This window comes from Euphorbia lathyris, chromosome 2, assembly GCF_963576675.1.
Source record: "Euphorbia lathyris chromosome 2, ddEupLath1.1, whole genome shotgun sequence".
In the NCBI taxonomy this organism is placed as follows: domain Eukaryota; kingdom Viridiplantae; phylum Streptophyta; class Magnoliopsida; order Malpighiales; family Euphorbiaceae; genus Euphorbia; species Euphorbia lathyris.
In genome coordinates this window covers 88,825,799-88,842,952 of record NC_088911.1, presented here as the reverse complement: position 1 = coordinate 88,842,952, position 17,154 = coordinate 88,825,799, and the positions used below count along the sequence as shown (strand labels likewise).

The following is a 17,154-nucleotide window of genomic DNA, read 5'->3' as shown; positions in this document are numbered from 1 at the left end:
TAATCAACATAACCCTAGACAATCACAAGCAGATTGTGTGCCTCCTCCTTCATTCTCTGCGCCACCCCTCGCTCTCCATCAATCAATCTCCCTAACTTCTAGGCTGTGGATCATACTCTCTTCCCCGGCTAATCACCGCGTGGTTGATAGTTACCGGTGATACAAGATCGTGGTGATAGTTCCGCTTCCGTTGCTCAAAGATTATTTGGTTCTACGTTCAGGTATGTCCGAACCCAAATCTCTATTGGATTAGTTGTCGCTAATCCATTAATAAGCGTTCTTAACAAACGTTTATTATCTATAATTCTCATGTATTCTAGCATTTCTTACATTATTGAGAATGTGTATCTCATTTCCGGTTGAGCAATGTAATAATCAATTGAGTTGGATTTATTACTTTAATATAAATTGGTGTATGGGTTTGTACGTATAATTTATTTCATATGTTTATAATCACCTAAAATAATAATAAAAAAATTGCAAGGAATCGTAAAATAGTGTGAAGAACCTATTTTGAAATTATGAATCGGTTTAGTTAGGTTAACACCAGTTCATTTTCTAGGTTAATCCAAATGGTGGGTTTATAATTAAACAGTATTTAATACAAAATTCAATCATTAAAAGAAGTCCACTTTGAGCATTGAAATAAAGGCGATGGTTTTCAAAAAAAAAAAAATTTACAGGTTTTGATGTCCATATTTCTATTTGTAACTCAAAATCCAATTAGCAAATAGCAAAGAGATGAACACAACAAGAGAGGAGATTCACAATACAAATAGCATAATCTTTTTAGATGGCACTTACACGTCTTCATGTCTCTAATATCCACACCACATCATAGCCACGTTGCCACAAAAGAGACACATTTTTATAGATCACTATGAAAATTAAAGGAGCTAGCTAATTCTTCAAAATAAAAAATAAAAAAAATTGAAGGAATTGATAGAATAATCTCAAAATTACAGAGTCACAATTGACTTTATTTATATATATATATAGAGGAGAGATCAGCTGTGACACATTTTTTATGGTGTGACAAGCCTTATTGTATAATAAAGATCAATTTTGTAATTAACCAAAAAGAGGTTGCAAATTTGTAAATAAAAGGAAAGAGAAAATTGTTTTATTTTTTTTCTTTAAAATGAATTTTCGCAACTTTTCCAACCTTATTTTTCAAAAAAAATTATACCGTTGGAGTCGTCTTAATTAGACGGTCATTTTAAGATCCCATAAGCTCGGGTAAAAAATTTTCCGGTGAATGGAATTCGACGATCTGTTTTTCTGTAAGAAAAAAATATCCAGAAAATTTTCAAAAAATTCCAGAAAATTTAAAACATTATTCTGAGAAACTTTAATTCTTGACTCAAAATGAGATTCCTTACGGTTTAGTCCCAAATCAACGGAATCCGGCGGTTAGATGAGCGTTTTTCGATAAAAAAACTCGAAAGTGCCCAGAAAATTCTCACATAATTCCCGAAAATGTAAAACATTGGAAAAACTTTAATTCTTGAGTCGAAGTAGGATTTCTTACGGTTTAGTCCCAATAAAACGTTTTCCTTAATTTTATCCATTTTACATCCTTCAACAATTTATTGGATCAAAACCGTAAGAAATCCTGCTTTGGCCCAAGAATTAAAGTTTCTTAGAATAATGGTTTACATTTTCTGGAATGTTTTGAGAATTTTCTGGGTACCTTTTTTCTCGCCAAAAAATGCTCACCCGGATTCCGTTCACCGAAATTTTTTTCACTTGAGCTTCCGGGATCTTAAAATAACCGTCTAATTTAGACGAGTCTAATAGTATAAAAATTTTCGAAAAACGAGGTTAGAAATATCGGGAAAATGTATTTTAAAGAAAAGAAATAAAACATTTTTCTGTTGGAACAATATAAATATTATGTTGGAACAAATGATACATTGATTTGAAACAATGTAAGTAGGGAAAAAAAACGTGTCTATAAAGTTATCAAAAAATTCCAAAACATGTAAAACATCATTTTAAGAAACTTTAATTCTTGGCTCAAAGCGAGATTCCTTATAGTTTTGACCCAATAAATTGTTGAAGCATGTAAAATGGATAAAATTAAGGAACAAGTTTTATTGGGATTAAACCATAAGAAATCCCGTTTCGATCCAAAAATTAAAATTTCTTAGAATAATGTTTTACATTTTCTGCAATTTTTTGAGAATTTTCTGGACACTTTTTTTCTCGTCAGAAAACGCACACCCGGATTCCGTTCACCGGAATTTTTTTTACTTGAACTTCAGGGATCTTAAAATGACCGTCTAATTTAGACGAGTCTAATAGTATAAAATTTTTCGAAAAACGAGGTTAGAAATGTCGGAAAAATGTATTTTAAAGGAAAGAAATAAAACAATTTTCTGTTGGAACAATATAAGTATTATGTTGGAACAAATGATACACTGATTTGGAACAATGTAAGTAGGACAAAAAACGTGCCCAGAAAATTATCAAAAAATTTCAAAACATTTAAAACATCATTTTAAGAAACTGTAATTCTTGGCTCAAAGCGAGATTCCTTACAGTTTTGACCCAACAAATTGTTGAACCATGTAAAATGGATAAAATTAAGGAAAACGTTTTATTGGGACTAAACCGTAAGAAATCCCTCTTCGACCCAAGAATTAAAGTTTCTTAGAATAATGTTTTTCATGTTTTGGATTTTTTTGAGAATTTTGTGGGCACTTTGTTTCTCGCCGGAAAACGTCCACCCGGATTCCGTTCACCGGAAATTTTTTTACTTGAGCTTCAGGGATCTTAAAATGACCGTCTAATTTAGACGAGTCTAATAGTATAAAAATTTTCGAAAAACGATGTTAGAGATGTCGGGAAAATGTATTTTAAAGAAAAGAAATAAAACAATTTTCTCTATCCTCTCTTTCATTTTATTTACAAATTTGCCACCTTACCCTTTTTAATTATCATCAAAACTACGTAGTTTTGTTATGTCACACAATAAGCTCCTTGTCACACCATAACCCCTTGTCACACTGGATCTCACTCCTATATATATATATATATATATATATAAATTGCAGTATGATTTAAGCTAAAATAATAACAAGTACTATTTATCAATAAGATAATTTTGGCCTAACAGAGCTTTTAAGAAACGCGATGAACCATATCCGGCGATTTACGCATGGCGCGACCCCTACCCTCTCGTTCACCATAACACCCGCCGCAGAGACCTCCTAGCTCCGTCGCCGGTCCCGTTTCTCTCTCCGCCGCCGCCGGTAGTGGGAGGTTGCCTGTCCTTCCGGTGCTAATCGCGGCGCTTGTGGAGGTTTTGTTGTCGTACGGTTCTGATCGTGCGTGTTGAGGTTTTTCTTCCGTTTGTGTGAGTTCTTGGTCCCTGCTCCTGAAGCCGCCTCCATCGCCGCTCGCCGGTTTCTGCTGTGCTCTGGTCGCCGATCATTGGTCAAGAGCCGCCGTCGGTTTCGTTTTCAATCGGTCATTTCTGGCTCGCCTCTACCATTTAGGTAGCCGGGTTAGTTTCTTTCTCATTTCTTTGGATCTTGTTCTGGCCTCTTGGCTGTTTTCTGTTGGTTTGTGTTGGCTTGTGTGCTGGTGGTTGGCAGAATTTGTGTTGCTCTGTGGTTTTGTGGCTCCTGTTGGTTTGTGTTTGACTGGTGTGCTGGTGGTTTTCCAAATTTGTGTTGCTTGGTGGTGTGGCTGTTTTGAATCTGTTTCTGCAGGGTTTGGTTGCTCTTTTAGTGATTGGGTTTTGGTCTGTGTTTTGGCTGTTAGCATCTTGTCAGCCATGTGATTGGGCGTGGGGGAACTGTTTGTTTGGGGTGCTACTAGCTGCGTGTGAGTGCCCTGTTTGTTCTGACTGTCGGCTTGCTATCCCTTATTTCTGTTTCGAGTTTGTTACTAGTCATGGCTGGTGTGGAGAGGGCAATTGGCAACCTGGCGTTGTCAGATGGTGAGGAGGAAGCCCTAGACCTTAGTGGGCCATCATCCAACCCTATCGCTAAAAATGGAGGGCTAACCTTGATTGGCCGTTTCCTTACAGAACATTCTATTAATACTGTAGCCATGAAGACTAGAATGGCCACAATATGGAGACCAGGCAGGGGAGTGGCTATATCCGAACTATCCAATAATAAATATGTCTTTGAGTTTTACCATGCTATTGACTTGGCACGGGTAGTGGAAGGGGGCCCTTGGTCCTTTGATAATCATTTGCTTGTGGTTTCTCTCTGGAAAGATGAACCGTCACCGGACTTGGTGGACCTACATATTGCCGACTTTTGGGTTCAGATTTATGACTTGCCTATTGGGTCTATGTCGGAGGGAGTGGGTAAACAGATTGGGGACTTTATTGGTAGATTCCAGGCCTATGATATCAATAATAACATCGGGTTGCGTAGGCAATTTATGAGGCTAAGAGTCTCTATTGATGTGAGGAAGCCGTTAAAGCGGATGAAGAAAATCCGTAAGGGAAAAGAGGAGTGGGCTTATATTTCATTCAAATATGAGAGATTGAGTTCATTTTGCTATATATGCGGGCTGCTGGGCCATACTGATAGATTTTGTGATAAGATCTTCACCTTGAAACCTGAGGAGATCACTAGGGAGTGGGGGGACTGGTTGAAGGCCCCTGTACGCAGAGGCGGGGATGTGTTGAATGTGAAGTGGCTGAGAGAGCCGGGGAGTCAGGCTATGACCCTTAATTCTGGGAGTGGCCCCTCGTTGGGGAATACTATTGTAACTTTAAACGTAGGACAGTCTAGTGGAGGTAAGGAATCGGGGAAGGAGAACATTCCGGAGGGAAAGGAAGGGGCAAAGCAGAAGGGAAAATTAGATGTAGGGAAAGGGAATCCAATTATACAGCCAGTGCAGGAGGGGGAGATAGTGAATATGGCTGTGGATAGTGATGATGAGGGCCTTGAGTTGACAGACGATCGTAAGCGTAGGCATGCAGGCCCAGATTCGGTGTCGGTTCAGGCTATTGTGAATAAGCTACAGGGGAACGGGGATGCTCAGATCCTTAACATTTCGAAGGGGTCAGTTTCTACAAGCCAAGTAGATCTTTCTTCTTCTATTGACACAGAAACGGCGAGGTCTGCGGAGCAGGCCCGTCGAGGATTATGAATTGCTTAAGCTGGAACTGCCGGGGGTTGGGGAACGCCCGAGCAGTTCGGTCACTTGGTGAGCTTGTTAAGACAAGCAAGCCGGATATCGTTTTTCTGATTGAAATGTTGGTTTCAAGTTCCTGTATTGATGCTTTGAAGAGCAAGTTTGGTTTTGAAGGGTCTTTTACAGTTGATTGTAGAGGAAGGAGTGGGGGAATAGCTTTACTTTGGAGGAAGTCTGACATGGCTTCGGTGGTTTCCTTCTCTGACCATCATATTGAAGTTCAGATGCATGACACTGAGAAGGGAGATTGGAGGCTAGTAGGTTTCTATGGTCATTCTAACCGTGCCAACCATGTGTGGTCTTGGAGTCTCTTGACTCAATTGTGCTCTTGTTCGATTCTACCTTTACTGGTGATTGGAGACTTTAATTGTATTCTTTCGGCCTCTGAGAAGCTTGGGGGGTCAGGCTACCCTCAAGGGTTGATGCGCAGGTTTCAGGAAGCAGTGGAAGAGAATATGTTGATCGATCTTCCTACACAAGGGAGCCAATTCACGTGGGAGAGGAGTAGGGGGACTAGATTGTGGGTCAGGGAGAGGTTGGATAGGGCTATGGTTACCAGTGCTTGGGTGGACAGATTCCCAACTCATCGGCTTCGCACTCTGGTTTCTGCTTATTCTGATCATGCTCCGATTTTCTTAGAGATTGATAACCCGGTCAGTAGTGTGAGGCGAAGTCACTTTCGTTTTGAACAAGAGTGGCTTTCAGACCCTGAGTTTAGGGTTCTGGTGAGGTCTTGTTGGCTAAGCAGTAGCTGTCATAACCTTACTGCTACGCTGGCAGCCTGTGCCAGCAGCATGGAACAATGGGGGAAGAAGTATCAGATGAGGTTCAGGAAGCAAATTGAGGGTTGTAAGAGGAAGTTGGATACCCTTGTGGACAGCAGCGTTCCGGCTAATGTGGACAGATTCCTTCAGGCCAAAAGGGAGTTGACCACCCTTCTTGACGCTGAAGCTAGACATTGGCAACAAAGGGCAAAGAATTTCTGGCTACAGGAGGGGGACCAAAATACTAAGTTTTTCCATGCCTGTGTCAAAGCTAGAAAGCAGAGGAATACTATTCGTCATCTGAAGGATATGAATGGCCTGGTAGTAGAAGGAGAGTATGACATGGGGATTATTGCCAAGGCTTATTTCTCAGACATGTTTGCTGGCCCTAATAGCTCGTGTTATGATGCTGTGAATTCCCTTGCCCCTCTGGTTTCACCCGAAATGCAGGCAGACCTATGCTCGCCTTTTACTTTTGATGAATTCAAGACTGCCATGTTTCAAATGCACCCTGACAAATCCCCTGGCCCTGACGGTTTAAATCCGGGTTTCTTTCAACACTTTTGGGACCTCATTGGTCCTGAGATTGTTAATGCATGTAAGGGTTATCTAGAACGCAAAGAATTTCCCCCGCATTTAAATGACACGATAATTGTCCTTATCCCCAAAATTGACAGGCCTGAGGATATGAAAGACTTTCGCCCTATCTCCCTTTGCAATGTGCTGTACAAATTGATTGCCAAGGTCCTATCTAATAGGCTCAAACTTGTGTTACCTTACTTGGTATCTGAGACTCAATCTGCTTTTGTCCCTGGCAGGTCTATCTCTGACAGCATTATGGTGGCCTTTGAGTCATTACACTTTATGAAGAGAAAGAACAGGGGTAGAATTGGTGAGGTGGCTTTAAAATTGGATATTAGCAAGGCCTATGATAGGGTTGATTGGACCTTCCTGAGACTTGTCATGCAAAAATTAGGCTTTCCTGGGTTGTGGATTGATTGGATCATGCTGTGTATTTCTACTGTGGAATACTCTGTGTCGCTTAATGGTACATTTGTGGGGCCGATTACACCTAGTAGGGGGCTGAGACAAGGTGATCCTTTGTCGCCGTATTTATTTATACTGTGTGCTGAAGTATTATCTAAACTGATTACAAGGGCGTCGGAGGAGGGATCCCTCCACGGATGCCTTATCGCTAGGGGCGCGCCAACTATCACACATTTGTTTTTTGCAGATGACAGCTTCCTATTTTTCAGGGCCTCTATGGATGAGTGTAACAAAGTTGGGATGATCCTATCTGAGTATGAGGCAGCATCTAGGCAGGCTATCAACCTGCAAAAATCTGGGATTTTCTTTAGTCCAAATGTAGGCATGGATCTGCGAAATGAGGTATGTAATTCTCTTCGGGTTTTTCACCCTCTGGACACTAGTCGCTATTTGGGCCTCCCCTCACTAATTGGGAAGTCCAAAGTGGCGATCTTCAGTTTCCTCAAAGATAGACTAAGGAAGAGGTTGAATGCATGGACCTTTAGATTTCTCTCTGCGGCGGGTAAGGAAGTGCTAATTAAGGCAGTCGCGCAGGCTCTGCCAACTTTTTGTATGAGTGTCTTTAAACTGCCTAAATCCCTTTGCCTGGATTTGGAGAAGATAATGAATTCATTTTGGTGGGGTATGAAACCTGGGGGTAGGAGATCGATTCATTGGCAGAGTTGGGACAGGCTCTGCAGAGATAAGAGAGAGGGTGGCTTGGGTTTTAGGAACCTCCAAAAATTCAACCTGGCCTTATTAGGCAAACAGGCCTGGAAGTTAATGGTTAATCCAAATTCTTTAGTGGGTAGAATGTTCAAAGCTAAATATTTCCCTAGGGATCCCTTCTTTTCCTCCAAATTAGGCAATAATCCTAGTTTTGTTTGGGGGAGTGTTTGGAGAGCCATTGAGGTACTGAGACTGGGAGTTCGGTGGAGAATTGGGAATGGCAAGTCAATTTTCGTATGGAAAGACCCTTGGGTAAATACTACGGCTCCATTCAGGGTACAGGGTGATGATATTATGCAGCAGGATGATACAAAAGTGGCTGATTTGTTTATTCCTGGTAGGAAGTTGTGGGACAGAGGGAAGGTGGAGGATTTGTTGAATGAGGCAGATGCCAGAATTGTGTGTAGGATGGTGTTGCCAACTAGAGAAGTTGAGGATGGACCAATGTGGAATTTCACCAAAAATGGTATGTATACCAGTAAATCAGGCTATAAAGCTCTTTGTGATGATTCTGGTGGTATGATTCAGGATGACGGGTGGAGTAGAATTTGGAAGATGCACGTCCCCCCAAAAGTTAGAATGTTTGTCTGGAAGCTGGCCTCGGGATGTATGGCTACTAGACACAGATTGGCAGGGAGAGGGTTGCTAATCCCAACACAATGCCCTTTCTTTCACTCTGACACTGAGCATGATCACCACCTCTTTGTGGATTGTATATACGCCCAGGAATGTTGGAACCTATCCGGGATCAATACGGATGTATTCCAACCTGATTATCTAACGGGTTCTATTTTGCAGGTACTCTTGTCTAATGATGAAGACACCATAACCAAGATGGCCATGACATTTTGGGTTATTTGGAACCAAAGGAATCAGATAGTCTGGGAGAGCAAAGTCCAATTACCAGAAACGGCGATCTCTCTCGCGAAAAACTACCTTGCTGCTTGGCGCCAGTCCCAGTTGAAGAACCTGCCGTTTGCTGTCAGCCATCCGCCTATGGACTCAGCGGCTTACGCAGATGCCTTCAGCGCACAGCACCGTCTGATCCTCGGACCTCAGGTGGTTGTCCCGGCCCCTGTCCGCCACCCTGCGCAGCACCGTCCGCCTCCTTCCATTACTAACAACGCAACCGGAACAGTTGGCACGGCTGCCCATAGCCGCGAGCACACACTACGGCTGGTTGCGACACACGTACGAGATACTAGATGGTCTCGCCCCCCTCTTGGCTTCGTCAAATGCAATTGTGATGCAGCTACTTTTAAAGCTGAGGCCCGGAGTGGGGTGGGAGCCTTAATTAGATCATCAGATGGATCTTTTATGGCTTGTCGTAGTCACCTAATCCCAATTAATGAAGATATCAGGGAAGTTGAAGCATTAGCCCTACGGGAGGCAATGCACTGGTGTATTTATCTAAATTGTATTAACGTTTTGTTTGAGAGTGACTCGTTGATTGTGGTTAATAGCGTCAATTCGTCTGATCCAGACTTGTCAGTTTATGGGTCAATAATTCAGGATTGTAAGTCTTTGTTAAGTTGTCGACACGATTATAAAGTGTCTTTCTCTCCACGCATAGCGAACAGGGGGGCTCATGTCGTTGCACGACATGCCCTGTCCAATGCTAGCGAATTTGTGTCGTTTTCTGTCCCGGTTTGGTTACAGGAGACTATTGTTGCTGATTCGGTTTAAGGAATGAATATCATCTTTATTTCAGAAAAAAAAAAAAAAAAAGTACTATTTATCAATATAAAACATAAATGTAAGTCGCAAAGGATAATTTCCCTTAAAATCTATTGCATGTACTACAATTCAAATTCTATATCTTTAATTTAAAGTTTAATACATCATTCACTTAATTTTCGAAATGTTCTAACCCAAATTGAAACGTTTTTTAGACATTTTATACTAGGTTATTATGATATTTTAAAAATTGAAAGAGTAAATTAAACTTTTTAAACTAGTTCAAAAAAAAAGATATATTAAAACTTAATTTAATTTAAATAACCTGAGATTTTTCCAATACAATTGAATTTTAATTGGTAATCAGTTACTTGTATAATATAGTTTGGTATTAAATTATATGGGAAGAAAAAGGAAATGGTGGCATATATGATTGAACGGATAAAGTCGGTTACTTGTTTGGTCATACAAATACTACAAATACTGAAAAAGTGAATTGGTTATCCCCTTCCTTCTTAGAGCATCCTTAACAAACTTTGTTACTTACCACCTCCACATCATCAAAAATAACATCATCTAGTTATATGTCATTAGAGTGTCTTATTACTTCAAATTTTAATAGATCCCACTTATAATAAAACACTCTATATTTATTCAATTAATATATAATTAATAATTTTTCAAATTTTTATCTAACAATATATTTAATTCAATAATAATTATTCCTTTAAAAAATTAAATACTAATTATTAATGCCATAAAAATATTTATTTAACATAATAATTAATTTAATACATATTATTATTTCAATCAAATAAAATAAATAAATAATAATTATTAAATACATTAAAATTATGTGGGAGAAGTTGAGATAAAAATAATTACTTTTTATTTAAGATAAAAAATAATTTACTGATAAAATACAAATCTTAAAATATGTGAAAAATAAATAGAAATAAAATACTGTTAGTTTTATTTTGTTAAACCTGTGTGATATAAAAAAAAAACAAAAACAACAATAGTTACATAAAGTGGATTATAAAAAAAAGAAATTTAAATTAAGAAAAAGAAGACAAAAACCACCGTTTTTGGGCCTTGGAATTGAGGAAGGACAGACTTGCATATGAAATTTTGAGGTGTCAATACACGCGCCACATCTAGACCAATTAGCTTCCTGCGTGATCTTCAAAAACTGTTTTTGTCTTTTTTTATTGTTTATTTCCGGAAGATAAAAGGTTTGTAACCAATATAGGTTACAATGGTTGTTTGTAACTAATGTGTTCAAAGTAACATCTAAGTTATAAGCATTAGAGATGCTCTAACACTTTGATTATCTTATCCTTATTTGTTACAACAAAATTAGCTTTCTGTTTGAGATGACATACTTATAACTAATCCTAAAGACTTCACTGTCAATCTAATTTAATCATTAATTATATTTACCTAAATATCAAACTCAATTATTCCAAGCAATTCTTATACTATGATTTGGGGCTTCAAACCCCTTTAATTGGTAACAACAGTGAATACATAACTTTTGCATATATATCTACACTCTCAACTTTAATCTTTCCGATACAAATGAGGCAAGACTATTCTTGATAAAGGTAATTATAATAAGAGTACCCTCAATCTCACTTGTCTCTGTCTCTCAGATTTGGAATTCAAGTCTTAATGTATACTTTAATGAAGATATTATCCATTTAAATCATGTATGATGTGTCTTCAACCCATTAAACAAATTTTATATATATATAAACTCAATTATTTTTGCTTTTCATTACCTTTTCTTTTCCCAAGTTCCACTCTGTTTTTAATTCTTTTCAAGTTTCAACTAACTTTTCAAATTAACGGACATCTTTTATAACAATAGATATTTCTGAATATTTTAACAAATTTAATATAAAATTACAATTATATATATATATATATATATAGGGATAAGGTATAAAATACCCGTAACGTTCTCTATATATACAGGCCTGTTCCTGAGCCTGGGCAGGAGGGGCGTCTGTCCAGGGCCCAAACATAGTAATAGGCTTTCAATTTTACTTAGATTAAAAAAAAAGATACATAATTATTGGGTAAGTTAAATAGTAGTCGTGATTAGACTAATTATTTACAACTATCCAATATTTTGAAAAGAATTTCTTAAAATGTCAAGTACATAAAAACTAAAAGTGGTTTTAGCAATATCAGCATTTGAAATTCTTGAATTTGTCAAAACAGTAAATTGTTATCCAAATATTTTAATTGTTTTTCGAATCCTCTTAACTATACTAGTGACTGTTGCATTAGTTTTTTGAAATTAAAATTATTGAAAAGTTATTGGGATCACAAATGATATGATCCGTGGCTAGTGTGTATAATCCATGCCTACTTAGCTGAATCACAAATGATGTGCTTGGAATCATTTATAATCCATGGCCTACTCAGACTGTGTAAAACCAGTGATAGAATAGGAGTATTGGTTGGTTGGAAGGAAGTAAGGAGGAAATTGAAAATAATAAAAAAAAAATTTAAAGATCTCATACTATATTTTTCCAAAAAGAAAAGTTCTTTTTACCCATATATGTTGAGAATACGGAGGAGTGGGAAAATCAAGACCTCATCAAATAATGTGAATAAATCTCTTGATTTTTACTTCAGCATATTTCGCTTTCTTGTGAAGGAAGCGACCAGATCTTTATAAATTATTCAAAATAATCAGAAATTCAAATTAATTCAAAAGATATTGCAATTCAGTTGAAGTTTCCATTGAAAAGTATGCAGACCGAAACTTCCCAATGAGAGTCAAAATTTTAAGAGAAAATATAAAAATAAATCCTTATGGCTTGGTTAATTTGCAAAGACAGTCCTCAGGGTCGGCCCTAGGCATAGACCCGAGATGCGCCAGGCTAGGGCCCAGGGCTGGAGGGGGCCCAAAAAAAAATTTAGCCTTATATATGAAATTTATTTTTTTTTTAATATAAATAATGACAAAATTATATAGGAGGGTCTATTTCTTTCCGAAACTCCGTTGATAAAAAAAAATTAAAAGACATATTTTATTATGTATAAAATTTTTATTATTAAAGGGGCGTTTCAGCGTGGAACCGGTGTCAGCCCCACGATTAGGCAGCGACATCATGGCACGGTACATCCTGACCCGTCAATTGCAGATCAACGGCGTCAGCAACCGGACTCAGTAGGTCCATCACGACTAATCCCGCAGGTATTAACCAGACTCTCCTTTCCTATTTTTGTTCCCTCTCCGAAATGGAAGCCCCCAGCGTTAGGTTCAATTAAATGTAATGTTGACGGGGCGTTGTTCATGGAGAAGGGGTGTTGTGGGATGGGAGCAATGGTCAGGGATGCAATGGGAGCATTTTTATTCTGTAGCAGCAGCTGTGTCACAGGTTCCAGGGAGCCTCGAGTGGTCGAGGCATTAGCATTAAGAACTAGTATGATTTGGTTGATGGCTTTGCATTACACACATGTTGAATTTGAGTCAGATGCGAAAGTTGTTGTGGATGCGATTCTGTCAAGCAAAAGAGACATCTCAGAGTTTGGATCTCTTATTCATGATTGTCGATTTATTCTAGGATCCAATCCCGTTTTTAAATTGTCATTTATTCCTCGTTTAGCGAATAGGGCTCTCATTTGGTAGCTAGGCAGGCCTATTCCAATGCTAGCGATTTTGTATCTTCCGAAGTGCCGGAATAGTTGTTAAACACTATTATTGAGGATGCGAATCCTACTGTTTTATGAGATTTCCGATTTTTGGGTTAAAAAAAAAAAGGGACATTTATTACTTATTTTGCCTAGAACCTCTAAATTGTCAGGACCGACCCTAACAGTCCTAGTGATTTAAAAGTATAAAAAAGGGTTCTGCTCTGTGAAATTTTCAGTCAATTTTTTCAGTTAATTTATAAAGTCCAGAATTACATTTTGGATAATTTGCAATATTTGCTTCAGATCGTTCTCTTTTTGGAGTAAATAGCCATAACAATAATTTTTAACAGAATAATTGAGTTTGTAAACTGCACAAAGTATATAATTTTTATTTGCAAACTTTTAAACCACAGACTGTTTTTGCAAATCGGATAAAGCAATTAAAAAGACTGACTTTACACATTAACTAAAACACAAGTATTTTTTAACTTATAATTAACTCATATATCCTTTAAATCCAAATTTAAATTTCACAAAGCAGGAAACTCTCGTTTGCAAAATTTAATGTATAGGTATTTCATAGGTTAACGTTATGGTAGTTAGGGCTGTAATCGAGCCGAGCCGAGCCGAGCTTTGATCTGTTCAAGCTCGGCTCGCTATAAAATTAACGAGCTCGAACCCGAGCCGAGCTTGCTATAAAATTAACGAGCCGAGCTTTGGCTTGCTCAATGAGCTTGAACCGAGCTTCGAGCTTGTTTCGAGCCCAAAATCCTCTTTTGGACTTGGTTCATTAAGAAAATTATCTAACCATGAATTGTTTGTGAGTAAATTGTTAATTATATTTGTGAAGTTTGCTCGCAAATAACTCTTTAATTGTGTACATAAACAAGCAAAGTTCGTGAATAAATAAACAAGATGCTTATAAATAGTTCGTCTATTATTCATTTATTATGTTTGTGAACGAACTCATCTAATAGCAAATGAAATAATATTAATTTTAGATATTTGTGAACTAACACAAAACTATATAGTTTTCTACAAAACTAAAATTTGTTCATAAATGTTCTAATCGAGCCTGCTCGCGAGCTTTCGAACCGAGCTTTGACCTGCTCAAGCTTGGCTCGTTTATGAACCGAGCCAGTAAATCATGTTCACGAGCGGCTCGTTTACAAATCGAACCGAGCTTTTATCGAGCCGATCACCGAACCGCTCATGAACGGCTCTGTTCATTTACAGGCCCAATGGTAGTAACTAAAGAATGAAAAGGGCGAGAAAAACTATGCTTCAGAACTGTGCTTCAAGGCTTAAAACGAAGCAACCTATGTGCTGCCTGTGGCCTATACAGCACGCTGGCGGCACCAGAAAAGTCGTATTCATTCGGTGTCTGATTTTACAAAGTAAACAAACAAGACTTATAGCATACTGATTTAAAATATAATATTATAATTCTTTCTTATAGAATACAAAATACAAATAAGGAATATGTTTTTTTATGGATGTAATACAAATAAGGAATTCGGTTACATATCAAAGCGGCAAATTCATGAAACTGAAATGAACCATAAAAGGCTAAAAAATAGATGTGCAGTTTAGGATTAAGGAGGTTGGATTGCACCTTTCCCTTAGTAGTCACTGTCATTCAACAAAAAAAAAAAAAGAAAAATAAAGCAATCAAGATATCCTAGTTAAGAATGACATTATTTACAAGTAAAAATGCCAGTGGAATCTCAAAAACAGAGTTTCCAACGAAATATCTAAACGTCTGCCTGTCTCTCTCTCTCTATTATATGAGTTCTTTCCTTGCTCCTTTCATTACTTTATACAAATATACAAGCTATAAAATTGACCATATCATCAAAACAAGAGAAGACAAAGAATGATGCAGCAAAACAGAAAGATGGTCACTCTATTCAGAGACTTATCAAGCTGCATTTCCTGCCTCCTCATCCTAGGATGACTGTACCTACCCATGAGAGCGTTAGAATCCGGGTAAGAATACGCAAACAAATTTGCATCCGGTGCCCCGAATACTCTAGCAAAGATTAGCTCTCCAAACATCCCAATCATAGGACTGAAGATTTGTGTCATTGCTGCACCACCAATATTTGTTGAGGCCAGGGCTCCATATCCTCCATATGAGTCAGGTAAATTTCGATGCTGATGGAAGGAATTTGGTTGTGGCTGTGGCTGAAACAAGTTTGGATGAAGCTGCTGAGTTTGAAAAGTATTAGTATTCAATGCAGGAGGAGGTCTTCGAGGTACAACTGTGTCATTAGAGGCTTTCTTTGATATTGAATCAGAGCGTGAAATGCCACGGCCGTAAAGAGGAACAAGGGAATTCAGGGAAATATTTGCCTTACAGACAGGGCAATTTGGCTGCTGGTCATCAACCGGGGAAGAACTTTTAATATGCAGCCATTTGTAAATACATGGCCAGCAGTACAAGTGACCACACAGAGTGACAACAGGGTCATGTGCTGAGTCTAAGCATATATTGCAAGCGAAACAGTCACCATCATCAGTCGAAATGCCTGTAGATGCCGAGAAGGATTTGCATTTCTGCGTATGCTCATCAGAATCAAAGGGCATCTCATGCTGAAATAACCTCTGCTCAGCATCCATGTTCTCTGTTGCAAAATCAATTTTTGTGTCATAGAGAGAAATAATTGGACCAGAACAGTACAATCCATCAATGCTCAATAATACAAAAGATAACAAAAAAAAAAAAAAAACCTATCAAGTTAAAATCTCAAAGTTATGCATTCAAAGGTAGCAGATATCATAAGTAAACACAAGATAAATGGCAAAGATTCTAGCATCAAATGCAGACGAGAAAAAGGAACATATCAAACTTCAAAATCATTCTCATATGAAAGTAACTAATACCAATTAGAAAAGTTTCTCTTCAAAGTTTAGCCAATTTTGTTGAACTCTTCATTATTATACAATGAAGACAAGCTTAAGATTTGAAGCGTATTCAACAAAGAACAGGAACCACACGTATCAAGGAAAGAAAATTCATTCATCTTTAACAAGGAAGAAGCAACAGAAACAAAATTCAAGTATCTATAATAAGGATGGAGCACCACAAAAAGGGAAAATCAGAATAATCCAAAAATCTGACCTAGGAAAGTTATGCAGAATATATACCGCAATCAATTATCAATCTAGCAAAAGAATGCCCAATCGTAATTGGCAGTTGTTCATATAATTGAGATTTCGTTCGGCAGTTAATTGGAAAAAAAAGAAATCAAATCCTAATCTGAAACAAATCCAAAGACATAATTGAAAAGAATCAACATTAAGGCGGAATTAGCAAAAGAAAGAAAGAGGAGCGTACCGAAAGAGAGAGTAGGAAGAGATCAGAAGGAAGGCGATAATGAAGAGCGAAATGAAAGAGAAACCCAGGCGCGCAAGAGTTGGTTGGTTTTGGAGAGATGAAAGAATTAAACAAGAAAGAATCAACGAATGGAAGAAGAAAGGAACAGTTGGATTTATATATTTATATAGAAGGAAGGAAGAAAAGTAAAGAATAGATTAGATAAAAAGTGACAAAACCGACTTATCCGGTGTTTCCTAATTTTAACTTGTTCCTTCCTTCCACCTTCCTTTTCTCTCCCCACTTATTTGTTTTCCATCCTTTTCTTTTTTCAATTAGGGGTAGGAGGTGATACTAGTTTGGTCTACTTCCCAGATTTATAACTTTTTTTTAGAATGGTATGCAATGAAAGTTATTTACTCCCTCCATTCTTTTTTAGATGTGGTTTAAGGTTGTTCACCAAGATCAATAATGCAATATTAATGAGGCTATTAAAATGACTAATGTACCCTTAATACTTTTTCCCAGATCTCTATTTTCTATGTAAAATTTCTCTCTCTTATTAATTTTTAGGGCTCAATTAAGATAATTTGTATTAATAACTATATCTCTCTCTTACCATAAATAGGGGCAAATTAGAGAAAGCATTGTAAAAAGTGCATTGATAATACAAAACGACATATAAAAATGAACAAATTAAAAAGTCCAAAACGTCATATAATAAAAAACGGAGGGAGTATTATTTTTGTTAGGTTTAATATATTGGTCTCTTTGTTGGAGGCCACCCGACGGGACTGGATTAAGATGAACACAGATGGC

At 37.6% G+C, this 17,154-nt stretch overlaps 1 protein-coding gene across 1 annotated transcript; it reads right to left on the bottom strand.

The window, feature by feature from the left end:
• Positions 1-14,668: 14,668 nt before the first annotated feature.
• Positions 14,669-16,533, bottom strand: LOC136218876 (E3 ubiquitin-protein ligase RMA3-like). The gene is made up of 2 exons (XM_066006036.1): positions 16,357-16,533; positions 14,669-15,643 (listed from the first exon to the last, which is right to left on the bottom strand). Exon 2 carries the CDS (start codon positions 15,636-15,638, stop codon positions 14,871-14,873), a length of 768 nt encoding a protein of 255 aa, XP_065862108.1. The 5' UTR covers positions 15,639-15,643; positions 16,357-16,533; the 3' UTR covers positions 14,669-14,870.
• Between the last annotated feature and the right edge of the window lie 621 nt (positions 16,534-17,154).

Coding starts and splice junctions, on each gene's coding strand:
- LOC136218876 (XM_066006036.1), bottom strand. CDS start 15,638: ATGGATGCTGAGCAGAGGTTATTTCAGCATGAGATGCCCTTTGATTCT.